The sequence below is a fragment of the Danio rerio genome, chromosome 5, assembly GCF_052040795.2.
Source record: "Danio rerio strain M-AB ecotype USA chromosome 5, GRCz13ab, whole genome shotgun sequence".
In the NCBI taxonomy this organism is placed as follows: domain Eukaryota; kingdom Metazoa; phylum Chordata; class Actinopteri; order Cypriniformes; family Danionidae; genus Danio; species Danio rerio.
The window spans coordinates 20379458-20395990 of NC_141025.1; the positions used below are offsets into that span (position 1 = coordinate 20379458).

General features: G+C 36.3%; 1 protein-coding gene across 2 annotated transcripts; it reads left to right on the forward strand.

Moving 5' to 3' along the window:
- The first annotated feature begins 60 nt into the window (after positions 1 to 60).
- mvk (mevalonate kinase) lies at positions 61 to 15668 on the forward strand. 2 transcript variants are annotated; one of them, NM_001007349.1, is given in 10 exon segments: positions 61 to 344; positions 1841 to 1988; positions 2154 to 2295; positions 2487 to 2642; positions 3529 to 3632; positions 5290 to 5335; positions 5454 to 5544; positions 8059 to 8178; positions 9983 to 10136; positions 15145 to 15668. In NM_001007349.1, coding segments are annotated over 10 exon segments (1191 nt in total). In that variant the 5' UTR covers positions 61 to 266; the 3' UTR covers positions 15297 to 15668.
- The last annotated feature ends 865 nt before the right edge of the window (positions 15669 to 16533 follow it).

Here is a 16533-nt window from a genome sequence, read left to right on the forward strand (position 1 = left end):
GCTTCCTCCTGATTGGCGTTTGCAGAGTCAATGATATAAGACATCAAACCTGATTGGTTTAGACTACATAGGCTATTCACGTGTATGTCAGTGGACAATCCGAAGCGATGAGTTTGTGTGTAACGATTTCTCGGTTATTTAGCTAAACTTTATACTCTAATGTATGTTGGTGAATGAATGAATGTGATATTTTAGTAAGACAATATCGCTGTTGTCAGAATACACTTGTACATCTTCCTGGAAAAGCAGAAGCTGTAATATTCAGGATGCAAAGCAGAGAGTTGTTCGTTTCAGCACCTGGGAAAGTAATTCTCCACGGCGAGCATTCTGTCGTGCATGGGAAGGTAAGTGTTTTGTTATTAGAGACATAATAATGTAATAAATAAATTTAGAAATGTCATTGGTTTAGAACAGGGGTGTCCAGACTCGGTCCTGGATGACCGGTGTCCTGCATATTTTAGTTCCAACCCCATTTAAACACACCTAAACCAGCTAATCAAGCTCTTTCTTGGTATACTAGAAACTTTCAGGCAGGTGTGCTAAACTATGCAGGACACCGGCCCTTCAAGACCGAGTTTGGACACCCCTGGTTTAGAAGAAGCTCTGCACACAGATGCAAGTTGTATTGTCTTGTAAAAATAAATTGTCATTTAATGCTTTCCGTTTATTCAAAAAAGTGTTGGAAATGTTGGAATTATAATTTTTTGAGCAAGCTTTTGCATTTTAATATTTAATAAAACTACCTTTAAATGTCAGAGAAACAGCAACTATTTTGTGTCTCTGTGTGTTTAATTATTTGTTTATTTTGCTTTATTAGGTTCATCTTAGGTCAGACAATAAAATATGCATATTGATACATACATGGGACATTCTACCAAACACGAACATTATCTGTCGCTGAAACAAAAGTATAAATATACAGTGAATAAAAAGTATTTCATCACAGAAATGTCTAAAATGGACTGATGGTTGATTTCTGTGAGTTGTTCTGTAGAGGAATATGTCATTCATTTGGTTCTCAGATGTTTTTTTCTTTATTAAAAACACTTTACAAATGTACAAACCCTGTTACTGTCCTTGTCTTCAGCCTGATTGAACCTGCAGCTTTAATAGTTTTGTGAAGCTAAAAACTTATTATTTAGAATAGAACTTATTTAGAAGGAAAAAAAGCTTCTGAAATAGCAAGTTTAAGTTGTTATCATTCACATCACTTGATTAAAATTATAAATACATTTTACAAATAAAGGCTGCACAAATATAATATATAATAATACAAATAATTTTACAGTTGTCCACACGTTTCTGCTAGTCCTGTCACATTTGCATTAAATATAACATAAAATAAGTGGAATACACTATACGCTATGACTCAGAAGTGACATTATTTGATGGAGAAGTTAACAATGATCAAGGATGCCTTCTATCATTGAATTGTATGATTCTATGCTTGTTTTGGTAAACTTAATTATACACTAAATTAGTAAATAATTTATAAGGTAAAATACCACATATATACACAAAAATATACACACACAAGATAACATAAAAATAAGAATAATAACATACAAAACAAAAGGAAAAATCCATTTAATTTTTTTAGAAAAGGGCATCAGTTTTTCTGGACTGTTCTGGCTTTTGTTTTATTGCAAACCGAATCTTTCCCATTCTGAGAGCATGTAGGAAATCAAAAACCCATTGTCGATAAGAAGGTGGGGAAATGTGTTTTATTTTGAGGGATAATGATGGTTATGGTCAAAGGTGAGGGGGCAATTCAGGTCTGCTATGTCAAAATACCGTTAAATCTATTTAATTTTTCCTGTTCTTCATCAATGTTAAACAGGTTGCCTTGGCTGTGAGTGTGAATCTGCGCACATACCTGCGGCTGCAGTCCACGTCATCTGGTCAAGTGTGCATCAACCTCCCCAATATTGACACTTTTCTGTCCTGGGAAATAACTGCACTGCAGCCTCTACTTGCTGGCTCTAAAGGTGAAACGAGATATGTATTAGTTTTTATTAAAATGACAGCAAAATTGAAAATTGTTATGTACACCTATGTTCCACATCTCAATTTTGGATGAACAGTTTATTAAGGATACAAAAATGCATTTTTGAAAAAAGCAATAATCTCTAGCACACATTTCTTTGTTTCAGCTGAGCAGAGGGACCCCAAAGAACTTGATGCAGATCTTTTGAAGAAACTCAGAGAATTCACTGGCATTTCAGATGATTCCACAGACACAAGGAGCATGGCAGTGTTGGCTTTTCTCTACATGTACATCACTGTTTTTGCAGAGTAAGAAACCTTTGTTTCTTTGCATCATTTATTAAGACCGCAGCTATTCAAAACCTTCATGTAATGCAAATAATTAATTTCGTATACTATTATTTTATGGGTTCTTTGATTTTAATTACTACTGTATATGAAATGTGCTATATAAGTGAACTTGCCTTGCTATGCCTTCTTGAGGATATTTTTCCCCCCAGGTCTTTGGCCAGTATCACAGTGTCTGTGTGGTCAGAGTTGCCCACAGGAGCTGGTTTAGGCTCCAGTGCTGCCTATAATGTTTGTCTGTCTGCTGCATTGCTGTCTGCTAGAGGAAACATATCACCTCTGCTTATGGCTCAGCAGGAGTCTGCCAGGTAACGCTTCATTTTGGGGCTTTTATGTAGATATTGAAACCAGCGCAACAATCCCTAACTTGATTTACTTTTAACTCTTTAAATCAGGGGTCACCAATCTCTGTCCTGTTACTTATTGTTATTTATTATAGTCTTAAGAGTCTTTTTGACATACCCTGTAGTCTTTTGTTTAGCAGATTTAAAATTCCAAATCCTTCATCTTGCAATGGAATTATTCAGCAAGTTTATGTAAATGTATGGTGAAAAATATACATTTTTCAGGGGGAAAAGATTAAAAAGGGATAAGATTTAGCTGAATGATTCTGAATGTGGTTATTCCTTTTTTTTCCTCAATAAAATAATTGTTGATGATGATAATAATAATAAATAGTTAATATTAATAATATTACAATAGTTATTATAAGTTATTACAATTTTAATTAACTATTTCCAGTTTCATTATATTTTAAATTGAATTTACTGTGAATTTAGCAACCAATAGTTAATATTTAATATTTGATATTGATATTGGGGTGGCGCAGGGGGTAGCGACTCACAGCAAGAAGCAAAGACATGCTTCCTAGGTGAATTGGGTAAGCTAAATTGTCCGTAATGTATGTGTTTGAAAGAGAATGTATGTGTGTTTCCCAGTGATGGGTTGCAGCTGGAAGGGCATCCGCTGCATAAAACATATGCTGGATAAGTTGGCGGTCCACTCTGCTGTGGCGACCCCTGATAAGCCGAAAAGAAAATGAATGAATGAATAATGATATTTACAATTCTTTGATGGATAGGAAGTTCAAATGAACAGCGTTTACTAAACATCTATGATGGTGATTATAAGTATTATTTAAAAACGATCTGTTATCTATTGAGGTTATTAATTTTTTTTCTGTTTGTGTTGCAGGTGGAGTAAGGATGAGATGGAGCTGATTAACAGGTGGGCGTTCATGGGTGAGAAGATCATTCATGGTAACCCTTCAGGGGTGGACAATGCTGTGGGCACATGGGGTAAGACTCTTAGGGTGCTTTCACACCTACACTTTTGTTTCGGAACGTATCTCGTTTGCCCAGTTAGCGCGGTTCGATTGGCATATGTGAACAGGGCAATCGCGCTCTGTTCCGCGCCAAAGTAATCGCTCCGAGATCGCTTGAGTGAGGTGGTCTCGGCTCGATTGAAACGAACCCTGGAGCGGTTCGATTGCAGTGACAAAGCGATCCGATCCGAGCGCGGTTATATCACAGTGTTTTATGGATATGTAATAGGCTTACGGCTATATGAAGAGAGAATTATGAGTAGGGCGGGAAGTTTCGCGAGTCTCCGGATGCCCGCAAACGAGTGATGATCTCCCGGTAATCTCGCGTCTCTCTCCCAGTCCTCAAATAGGCCTTCTCACCCCTCCCAACCGCATTTCTCCTCAGACACGTCACGCGCGCACCCTGTCAATCACCACCAAACCACCACCTCTCCTGACAGCTGAGCAGGACACTGCAAAATAAACCCTGACACTCTGACCAATGTAAGGAGAGTTTACTCGCACGCGACTTGTTTTAGCTCTTTTGGTCCGATTAGAAACTTTGCCGTGTGAAAGCGAACCGCTCCAAGAGCAAAGAGCAACAATGTAACAATTTTAATCTCTGTTTCGGAACAACTGAATCGATTCACTGGTGTGAAAGCACCCTTAACCTGTGCTAAAAAATTTTTAGTCCGTACAACAAAAAAGACTTTCAGATATTTTAGGTCAGTGCCACTGATGTTTTCAAAAGTTGATTAGATGCCAGCGCCAATGTTGTAGTGATTAGTGCGTGGACACATGGTACTCCAGTGTTCACGGCGACCCGATTTCGAGTTCTGCCTCAAAGGTTAAAGTCTAGATCGGATATGCAGCCGGCCGGAAGTGCGATATGCACATTAATATAGCAGCATTTTTATTTATGAAACTGTATAACAATAATTTCTATTTTTACAGTACTGTGACGGTTGGGTTTAGGGTTGGGGTGGGAGTAGGCATTAAAAAATACAATTTATTGGGTAATTTAACAGAGAACATAAATGATACTCGGTACAACTACATTTTTAACATTATTATGACGGTTAGGTTTAGGGTTGGGGTGGGGGTAGATGTTAATAAAATACAATAAATCTGAAATTTAATAAATAATATAAATAATTTACATAAACTTCCAGCCGCAACCGTATCTGGGCTAGCAACAACCGCCTCAAAGTCCTATATCGATCCTTTCCCTCTCTCCTCTCCCCACGCTTTCCTGTCTGTACTCTCTGTCGTATCAATTTAAGGTAAACAAATAAATAAATGTTAAGTACATGAGAAAAAAACAAAAGGAAATTATTTCACTCAACTTCAGGCATTCCAGTTATGCAGACAAAAGAATGTTCAGTTGGCACAACTTAAAAGGTTTTGTTACGGAGTAGTTCACCTCTCCAGAAAACAAATAATCTTATGTTCAACTCAACTAAATGTTTTTTGTATTTCTGATATGTAATTATAGTTCAGTGCAGCTGATGCTTTCAAAAGTTTTTGAACAAGAAAAGGCGAAATGAAATAAGGATTATGATTTTTGTTGTACTGACTTAATTTTTCACATTATGCATTTATTATTATGCTTCTTTCTTTAAATATATTTTTTTCTGTCCTTTCTATAATAGGTGGCTTCTTAAGATATCATTCTGGAAATATAACTCCATTAAGCTGGTAAAATGTCATTCAAAAATCATCAAAATATTGTTTTTGCATTATCATATTATTACTGTCATATTATTACAACCAGCAGACTTTTCTAAGTTTGTTTTTGGGTTAATTTCCTCCATAGGGTTCCCATTTTGAGGATCCTTCTCACTAACACCAAAGTACCACGTAGTACCAAAGTGCTTGTTTCTGGAGTGAAGGACAAAATTAACAAGGTAGTAAATGGCTCCCCTCTCCCCCCTTTCTATATTTTCATTCCTGTGCCCTTCAATTAGCATAATGGCCGGTGTTGTGTGAGGGAGGAACACTCCAGGGGCTTGGTGCTGAGTGCCTTTTAGAAGAGCTCCAAATGAAACACTCTGCCAACCTTCCTGTGTTCCGTTACCCTGACAACGGCAGCAGGTAGCCTCACCGCTGGCACATCCTGGCTAGTGAAGTGGAATTCCAGTATTATCAGGTTGGCAAAGAGCAAAGAGTCAGGGCGGACTTTAAAGGGGTCATTTTCTGCATATTTGTGCCATTATTAGTCAAAGCAGTAAGCTATAGCCAGTCATGATTTAGCCGTATTTCTTTTAAAGTGTGCTGTAATGGAGTGGTTGACTTACAAAAGAAACAGCATGGTCATTTATTTACCCTTACACCATTCCAAACCTACATCAGTTTCTTTCTTCTACAGTAAACTACACAAAAGAGAATTTCTTGTGGAATATTGTGGTATTTATAGTAAATTATTTATCCAGAGAATTCATGTGCCCTTGTAATCTTTGATCAAATAGCATCTCCTCGCTCTTGCATTGACATTGCCTGTCTTTTTTGCTCATGCATTTACTGTTGCAAGAATGACAGTCACACTTTCATCGGTAGCTAATGGCAAAAATCTAGTTAATTCATATTGGACCAATTCAAGTTTTGTCATGTTTTGCTTCTTATAAAAGCCGTTTCAAACTGACATCACAATAAGAGATAATTTGCTATTGCAACTTCAGTGTCCTGCTAACTTTAACACTTGGTGAAGAGTGTGAGTGATTTTTGGACTTCATACTGCAGACCAGTAGGTGGCATAAGTTTGCTAGTATTTTTCTGACATTTTAATATGAGCTGGTAAAATATGGAGCTAATAATATGCCAAAACAATCTGAATTTATATTGTGTTCATTTGAATTATTGACAAATGTAATTTAATAAATCTGAATTTGTATATGCCATTAAAATCATTTTAAATTAAAATTTCTTAATTTGAATTTCATAACCTAAATATTGAACATCTGAATTCTTAAAGGGCCATGACACCCCCCACTTTCGGTTAAAGTCTACTTCAGAATTTTTTCAAAAGATGCATGATTAATGGGTGTGGAGCTCCGCGAGCATCGGGCAAGAGTGGGCGTGGCCAGCAGGGGAGAACGTGAGCGAATGAAGCTAGCTCACAAAATGAGACAAACCGTGAGGAGACGCATGAGTTTATAGTTTACAAAGTTAAAATGCAAAGAAATGAACAGTGATTTAATGCCCTGCTACATTTGTTATTCGTAATTTCATATACAGACAACCACAATTTATATCATTATAAAGATAAGTGTGTTCATGTAAACCGTATAAATGAGGACTTCTCCCTCAATCCCCGTATCCAGCAAACTCAGTGCAGCAGGTCTCCTGACCTGTTTATTTTAACCATTAGCCCTGCTGGTAATCTGGAGGATTTAGGCAAACACAGCAGCACAGTGATGTGTCTGAATGTGAATGAACTCCTGATAAAAGACAGCGTCCGCCATTCTCTAATTCTCGTGCTGCTCTCCCGACAAAAATGCTAGCAGCACACACACAGCTTTGCTGTATGATCGGCCCTGACAAGATCGCGGGGGAAAACATGCAGCAAACCACGTGGATCATGGAAACAAACGCATATGAGCCTTCATGAACGGCTAAATACTGTGTGCCCGTGCCGTGGGTCCGTGACGTGTCTCACAGCTCGGGCTTGACTCTGGTAGGTCTGGCAGGTCTCATGAATAATTAAGCAGACGGCTCTTCTCATAGGATAAGAAAACTCCGCTATGAATAATAATGAGAAACCGACGCGTCATCATTGCACTTGCAGTACTGGGCTACGTCACCGATTTTGATCCCGCCCCAAAAATCATTTTAAACCCGGAAGCTGAAATTAGCTGACAAAAGCTCAAAATTATCCAGTTTTCCCCACAATTACAGCTGACAGGTGCTAACATTGTCTTAACTGATGCTCAACACACACAAATCTGTTAATATAAAAAAACGTTCTCCAGGGTGTCCTGAACCTGTAAGGCTGAATTTTTATAGACGTTTTTTCACTTGATGAAACTTGATTTTTTATTTATTTTTTTTGTGTGTGTGTGTGTGTTCTGAATTCCTAGACTGCAGATATAAAGTTTGTAAATATACAGTTTCAAGTTTTCAAGATAAGGAAATTCAGAACATCAAATTCAATATCTTAAAATTCAAAACCAGAGGCTCTAGTATTCAATGTTTTATGAAGATGTAATTATACTATTAAAAAAACATTTAATACTGCAATTTAGTTGCTGTTGTATTATGATACCATACTTGACTAAATCTGACAGTAATATAATTGTCTTTTGCAACATTGGATGTGTCGAGCTTTAAGTAGATGATCTTCCTTTAAGTAATGCTGTTTTCTCATCTGTGTTTGTACAGCACTTATCTTTCCTTTCAGTCTTCTGCACTGTGATGTTTTGCAGTTTCCCTCTGTAATGAGGCCAGTTCTGGAGTCAGTGAGTGCAGTGTCCTGCACTTGTGAACAGACACTCACTGAGATGGCAGAACATGGACCTTCAGCTGAACACTACAACATACTCGAGGTACAGTCTCACAGCTAAACCAAGTAGTGCTTATATTCATTTTTACAAAAACTTCAAAGTAAAAAAAATAAATAAATAAATAAGTATATAATTGAGTAAATAATTTTCTATAGGGATCATTTTGGGGATGGTAGGGAAAATAAACTTTACCGTTAACTTTAAAAGTTTGGTAAAGCTTTATAATAAAAATAGTTGCTTATTTTTCCTGCATTTGTTCGAGTAAAAATACAGTGAAATAGTGAATTATTACCTTCTTTTGTTTGTTTGTTTCAAAACGTTCTCTGCATATTATTGTTATTTAATCATGGGAAGACAAAGCAGAATTTTCAGCATCCATTATTACTTTAGTCTTTTTAGTGATTTCTGGTAAAAACATTCATCCTGCTTTAATATTTATGAGGAACCTTTGATTAATTTTATTCAAAACGTCAGTTAAAAACAAAGTTAAACAGAACAGCATTTATTGGAAATGGCACTTCTAAATTCTCGGCTGACACATTTGGTTAGTTTGATGCAACTTTCTGCTTTTATCTTCTGTCATATTCTTTATTTGTTTCATTTTTGGGGGGTACCAATGTGTTGGTAAATGTTAGTAAAAATAATATTGCTTGGGTTTGTATCATCATTTAATTTTTATAAATAAGGATGTGAGTAGCAAAAAGGACTGGTGACTTAAAACACCCAGTCAACTCAAATCAATTGTGGCTACATCTTAGCAAAGACACATTTCATACAGCTTGAAGTAAATGAGAAGTGACATTGCAAACTCAGCCTTTGCCTAACCTAAAATGTTACTGGGGTCATGTTGTTGTAAAATCTGACTCATATCGATCATATTTGCAAAAATAAAGTTGCAAAGTTAACAGAACACCCAATGTAAATTAATTTGGTTTGATTTAATGTATTCATGGTTGCCTTGTTACATTATATTAGTGCTTGTACACTTTTACATTGAATTGTTTGGGCACAGGGGGCTATAAATACAGTGTGTGTGTGTGTGTGTGTGTGTGTGTGTGTGTGTGTGTGTGTGTGTGTGTGTGTGTGTATATATATCAACACATTTCTAAACATAGTAGTTTTAATAACACATTTGTTATAACTGATTTATTTTGTCTTTGCCATGATGACAGTAAATAATATTTGACTAGATATTTTTCAAGACTTTAAGTGACATTTAAATGCTTAACTAGGTTAATTAGCTTAACTAGGCAGGTTAGGGTAATTAGGCAATTGATTGTATAACGATGCTTTGTTCTATAGACTATCTGGAAAAAAATAGAGCAAAAATGTTGTCCTTAAAATGGTGCTTAATTTAAAAACTGCTTTTATTCTAGCTGAAATAAAACAAATAAGACTTTTTCCAGAGGAAAAAATATTATCACACATACTGTGAAAATTTCCTTGCTCTGTTATATAATATGTATATATATGTGTGTGTGTGTGTTTGTGTGTGTGTGTGTGTGTGTGTGTGTGTGTGTCAGTGAGGTAGCACAATCACAACTGTAAATACATTTTATACATTTAAACATAAAAGGAGTTAATATCAAGTGTGCTTCTTTTCAGATAAATAATTTTTTTCTGTTTTGCCAACAAAAAAAATAACAAAAAAATACTGGACAATGCTGGACAACCTTCTCTTTGTGTTTCATTTGTTGTCCTCTCCTGACTTTCCTTTTAAATAACCAAAGAAATGATCAATATTTGTTATCCCGGATGGATGGATGGATGGGTGGGTGGATGGATGGATGGAGATGGATTGTATTGATCCTTTTAAGTAAATCCTCTCTGTGTCATTTGTCATCAGGAGCTGATTGATATAAACCAGCATCATCTGAATGTGATGGGTGTGGGTCACTCATCTCTGGACACACTGTGTAGAGTAACTCTGTCCAAAGGGCTACACAGCAAACTGACAGGGGCAGGAGGAGGAGGGTGTGGAATCACACTTTTGCGACCAGGTATCAGCACACGTGCAAGAGCATATTTTCATACACAACATGAAACATGAGCACACATTGCTTAGCGTCTTATTAACACAACCAAGCCTTAAAATTACATTCTGGACCACCCCTTTAAGTGAGAAGCTATGCAAACAGCTTTCAGTATCACAGAATGATTTTTGCGACCATTGCATTCGATATTTTGCGTAGTTTGGCAGAAAACTAAGGCTCTGTGTAGGAAATGCTGCTGCTGCTGAACATACATGCTGGAGATTAACAGCTAATTGCAGAGTTGATTTTATGAAATAATGCACACGGCATTCGACATGCAGTTTATCATTCAGCCCTACCCTGCACTAGTAAAAATCTTTTCCAATTTATCTCCACTGGAAACAAAGAACTTTAATATCTGTTTTCATTGAACACCTGGACATTGTGAAATCCCAGCAAACAAACAAGCAGATGCTGCTGTTAAAAAAAACTTTTCACAGTTATTGCAAGCTGTTTAACCCCCCTCCCCCACCCCCCACCCCCATTCCCAACCATTTTAAAATGACCACAGCACCTTACTGTTGGTTAATAAAAAAGTTCCACCAAAAAATGCTAATTTACAGTTATTTGATCACCTTCAGGCTAATAAAGATAACTTTTCTTCAGTAGAACATTTAAAGAATGTCATCCTTGGTCATTCATATAATGCAAGCCAATGGTTATTGGTTTTTGACATAAAAAGCACGTACAAACAAGTCCAAATCAATTCCAGTATCTACTGATGATACACCAAGGTCTTATGAAGTAATCCATCTGTCTGTGCAAGAAATTGAACATTGTTTATAATATCATTAGCTTTAAGTGTTATTAGCATATATGATTTTGTAATCAATGTCTTAGTACAGGGTAGTAAATTATGAATACTTCGTTCTTATGTCTCTTTTGTAATCACCTAGTTTGTGATAAGTAGGTGGTCTTGTGTGGCTGTTTGAACACGTACGACTAAATGAGCATTTGCCCTTTAAAAGCAATCGTACGACTATCTCTCTGGAAGGGGTCGAAGGTGGACAATCTCACAACATTTTTCTATTTGCACCTGTATGTAATTTTCATTGTTGTCCACTAGTGTTCACTCTTTTGAGGGGCGCATTTTAATATCACATGTGGCTTTTATTTTTAGTAATTGCTGGTATCAAATTATTTGTTCGTTTTCTTAGTGCCGAATAGAAAATTTCATAATCGCACACAAATGTTTTTAACATTAAATGCACATTCACTGTTACGTCATTTAATTTTTGCAGAAACCCTAATTGCAAATCTTTTTATCTAAATCAAGCTGTTAAGTTTAATACACTGCTCATTTACGTTATTTTAGTTGGTTACATGCATGAAAATAGCAAAGAGAACTGGTATGCCTCTCTTTGAGACACTCCAAAAATTAAAATAGGCTCGTTTTAGCCTATTGAACAAATGCCCTACAGGTTAACGGTAGCGTTGTTACCATTTTTAATCCATTCAGCTGATCTTTATGTTTGGTGGCAGCACTTTTAGCTTACCTTAGCATAAAGAATTAAATTGAATTAGGCCGTTAGCATCGATGTCGCTCAAATTTTTAAAAGTTTAGATTTTTCCTTTTTAGAGCTTGACTGGTTCGTAGTTACATTATGTACTCGGACTGACAGATCAAAAATTTTGCTATTTTCTAGGCTGATATGATTAGGAACAGTACTCTTGTTGTGTAAAAATTAAGGAACTTTGCTGCTCATGTGCACTGATATTATGCAGATTTTAACTCGAGGGGGGGTGTCCAAACTCGGTCCTGGAGGGCCGGTATCCTGCAAAGTTTAGCTCCAACTTGTCTCAACATGCCTGCAAGGATGTTTCTAGTAAGCCTAGTAAGAGCTTGATTAGCTGGCACAGGTGTGTCTGATTGGCTTTGGAACTAAAGCTGCGGTCACACTGCACTTTTGCTCCCAATAGACTCGTGTGACAAGTTTTGCAGTTCACTGTTGTAAAGTTCAAGCTTGGTGAACTCTGACCTGCAAAATCGCATCGCTTGACTTCAAATCATTTTGTTATTTACCGCCGCTCTTCGCAGTGCCATTCAGTGTTGCCAGACATACGATAATTATCGGATTTGTCTGATAATTTCGACCTCTGTACGATGTACAATCAATAATGAAAAATCCTATAATGTACAATAATTTCAGAATATTATGGCATTTAAAATTAATTACATTGTAATCTTAAGGAGGCTTCTATACTTTTTGATCTAGCTGCATCTTTTGTCTACTGTCTGTGAGGAGAACTTGGACACGTTTTCTATCACATCTTACGTTACATTTTCTCAGCCAATCAACTTGGAGAATGGCTCTCTCTTGCGAGTTTACATTCCTGCCACAGGCAGCCATGCTTAAGTCAGTCGTTTTCAGGTTGAGGTTCAAGCAATAAAGATTTAAAAAGTAGTGCTGAAAATGAAAGTGAGAAGGACAGGGGAGTTTGCCCTTGATGTTCTCGTTTTTTTGCGTTGTGTCATGTGAACGCATTTTTTCAAAGTTAATCTCATCAAAACAAAGCCATGAAATGAATACACTTTGAATGGGCTCGTGAACGCCTCAAAGTGTGTTAAAAATTCGGGAGGGTGCACTGCTTTCAAGCCAACTGGAACTATGTTGTGGTCCATGACTGCATCAGATTTGTACACCAAAATGAATCCCTTAACATCTGGCAACACATGCAGGACAGCGACTCGGAGGTGAAGTTTGATCCTTCCCACTAATGTACCAGTAGTTGTTATTATTTTTTTAAAATAATTTTTAAAAATATTATTTTGTAATTTGCATGTTGTGTAAAAACGCAATTTGTCTAGATAATAGCTGTATACTCTCCATTTGACTCGTGTACGATAATCTTCCTCCAAATACGATTATTTTGAGGTTCTGGTACGATACTTTGATATTTCCAATCTGGCAACACTGGCGCCATACTAGAGGATTTCGCATGCTCAAACTTAAGTAACAGAACACCGGCCCTCATGATCGAATTTGGACACCCAAGTTCTAACTGGTAGTGCATGTGTAGGGTTTGTGCTGGGGACTGTTTTCTGGCACTGCGTAGTGTCTAATATCATTGCACCTACTGGAGCCATGGTAAGGCAGCAACGTTTCTTGATTATTACATGGGAATTAGTACACAATGTAACTACAGAAGAGTCAAGCTTTAAATAGGAATATTATCTAAACTCTTTGGTCATGTTTGAGTGAGATGCTAATTGTCCAATCTATTTGAATGATCTATGCTTAGCTAAGCTAAGCTAAAAGTGCTCCTGCCAGCCCTGGAGATCAGCTGAATGGATTCAGAAATGGTAAAACTTCTTTAAATCCCCAATTAATGAACAAATTGTTAATTCTGAGATGTGGTTTCTTATAATTGTACCAGTCATTGTTGTTTTTCTTTTAAATGTCTTCATGGAGGCCTGTGGTGTGTATTTTGGATATGCTGCCTGTGGTTAATCAGCCTGATTGCTCTGTATTGTTTGTAAAGCCTGTGTGAAGGTGGCATCCCGCTGACTGCTTGACTGTTTAGCATGGCTTGTGAGGTGAATCTCACTTGTCAGTCTTGTCTGACAAAGCTAACAACTTGACACAGCAGCTGTCAGACTGGGCCACACTCTTTGTTTATGCCTGAAGCCACTAACGCATTGAATTTTAATCAGGATCTTAGAACCCTCAAAAACAGCTTCCAATAAAGCAGAGGGAAGAAGCTGGGCAATGTTTATGATGTGATGTTGTTAGCCTGGCAGCATAAGTATGAGGCATTGTCTTTTCTAGGCATGTCTTATTAAGGTTGAATTGAAACGTCTTAGTTAAATTCCTCTTCCTTATTTGATCTAGTGACATGTTTAGTGTTGCTCAGCATAAATCAGATTGCTTACTACCTGACGATTATATAAACCACAACTGGGTCTATATGTAAAAGCATTTGAGTTCTTCGTCTGCTTGCTATGGATGGATTTTCTCCATGTTTAGCCCATAAAATTGCACCCAGGGTTAACTTCTGAAACACTGGAGGATCATTATTAGCTTCCTCATGATGCACACATTGATTTTTCGGTGCCGTATTTGTGGATTTGACAGATTGTTGAACCACCTACATATGGTCCGTGTATCTTGGAGTTATCTGTATTGCATAAAAATACTTTAAAGGCAAAGTGCTTTTAACACTAATCTTGTTTCAAACCCGTTAGACTTTTGTTCATCTTTGTTACACAAATATAGATGTTTTTGTGAAATCTAAGAGCTTTCTGACCACAGATGGACAGCAAAGTTCATGAAACTTTTAAAGCTCAGACACATAGACTGTGTTGATCAGGGTATTGTTACCTTTCTGGGCATTTGAACATTTCAGTCAGAGCACTCAAAAGTATCTTGTTTTCTGAAACATTTTCTGAAACCAATTCTTTAGATAATAATTTATTAAAATTTATTTTAATAATAATAATGATTCTAAACTACTATTTTTATTTGTATTTATTTTTAGTTAAGTCCAGTTTTGTTTAGTTTTAATTATTTTTTTTTACATTTTAATTTATTTAAAAAAAATTATTTTTAATTTTATTTTAGTACAATTTTTTTAAAATAATAATAATAAGACCCTAAGCTACTATTTTTATTTTTAATTATTTTTAATAAAAAATATTTTTATTTAAATTAAATTTAAATTTAATTTAGTTGTATTTTAATTTAATTACAGTTTTTATTAAATTAAATAACATTTTACTGTATTATTCTTATTTAGTAAATTTTTTAAAAAATATTTACGTTTTTAATATGATTTAGTTCAGTTTTAATTTAATTACTATTTTTTATTTAATTTTATTTTATTAAAATGTCTTTTTTAATTATTTTATTTTTTAATTTAATTTATTTGTTTTATTTTTTGGTATATTCAGAACTCCATGAAGCTCTTGTTTTGTTAAAAGTAATTTTTATTTATCATCAACTCTTGATGACAATTTGTGTTTTTCTGTTTCCAGAGACTGATACTTCAGTGATTCAGAGCGCTGTTGAGGAGCTGAAGGCCTGTGGGTTTGACTGCTGGGAGACCAGTATCGGAGCTCCTGGTGTACAACAACACTCTTCTGCTGCTATCAGTCCAGATGTGCTGAAGATCCTTAACAGCTACTGACATATCACAAAACACACTGTGCTTAAACCCTTAGCACAGATGCTCATTGCTGCTGTTACTCTGGGTCCAGATTCACAAAACAGTATTTATAATCATAATGTAATTTTTAAAATAAAAATGGATCTTAAATTACTGTAATTAAGAAATATATTTATTTTTTGATGTTCAGAGGGCTTATGCATTTTGCATGCAATTTTTCCACATAGCAAACTCAGTAAGGATTTATTTGCCACTAGATGGCAGCACAATCTAAGGAACATATTGAATACTGTCAATTTTAGATAGACTGTACCAAGTGCATATAATAGCTGTTTTAATAAAATTAATTTAAAAATTATATTTAATAAAGTCCATTCTTCTTTTCCATGAAAAGTGTTCTTGCAGCAGTCTGTGTGTTTTAGGCTAATGTAGTTTGATCTTCTCATTTGCCAAAATCTTTCTCAACACAGATCACATTTCCAACCAGAGCTAGCACAGCTTGGAGCATTTTGGACTGAGCTCAGTCTTGTATTATTGTCGCTAAACCCAAAGTAATTACTTTCCAGTTCTTTGCACTTTTGTCAGAATATTTTGCACCGGAACAGTTTTGAAGCCAAGGAGGGGATGCGAGGACCATTTGGCTGTCAACCAGATGCAGTCCAAGTTGATCTGTGAAGCGCGGTGATGAAATAAACACTGTGCACTTAAAGCGGAGCACATTTCCCCACAGTCCCAGGAGAGGGGTGTAATTTTAGTGGTGTTTTGTGAGGAACAGATAAAGAGGGCTATCTTCAGCACACAAGACCTGGAGCTAGACAATGGGAAATGGATTTGCACTGAGATGAATGTGTTCCAGTAAACTGAAGGCCGGCAGAAGGACAGAGGCTCTTATGCTTGAACAAGTCATCTTTGGGAAGATCCAGGCAGGTCAGAGACACCTTTAAAAGTGAGTGCTGTCAGTTTTGTAAATGTGAAGCTGTCAGCTCGCTTAATCCAGACGCTCAGGCATCATTTTGGAAGTGAGGGGGATGTAATGTGCTACGCAAGATGTTATATATATGCTGCCTATATATATATTGCCTTAGCTCCCATGATGCATTTAAAATCATCACAATTTGTTAATTAGGAGTTGAATAATCTTTAATTTAACACATTTTTTTAATAGCACGATCACCTCACAGCAAGAAGGTCGCTGGTTCGAGCCTCGGCTGGGTCAGTTGGCATTTTTGTGTGAAGTTTGCATGTTCTTCTCGTGTTC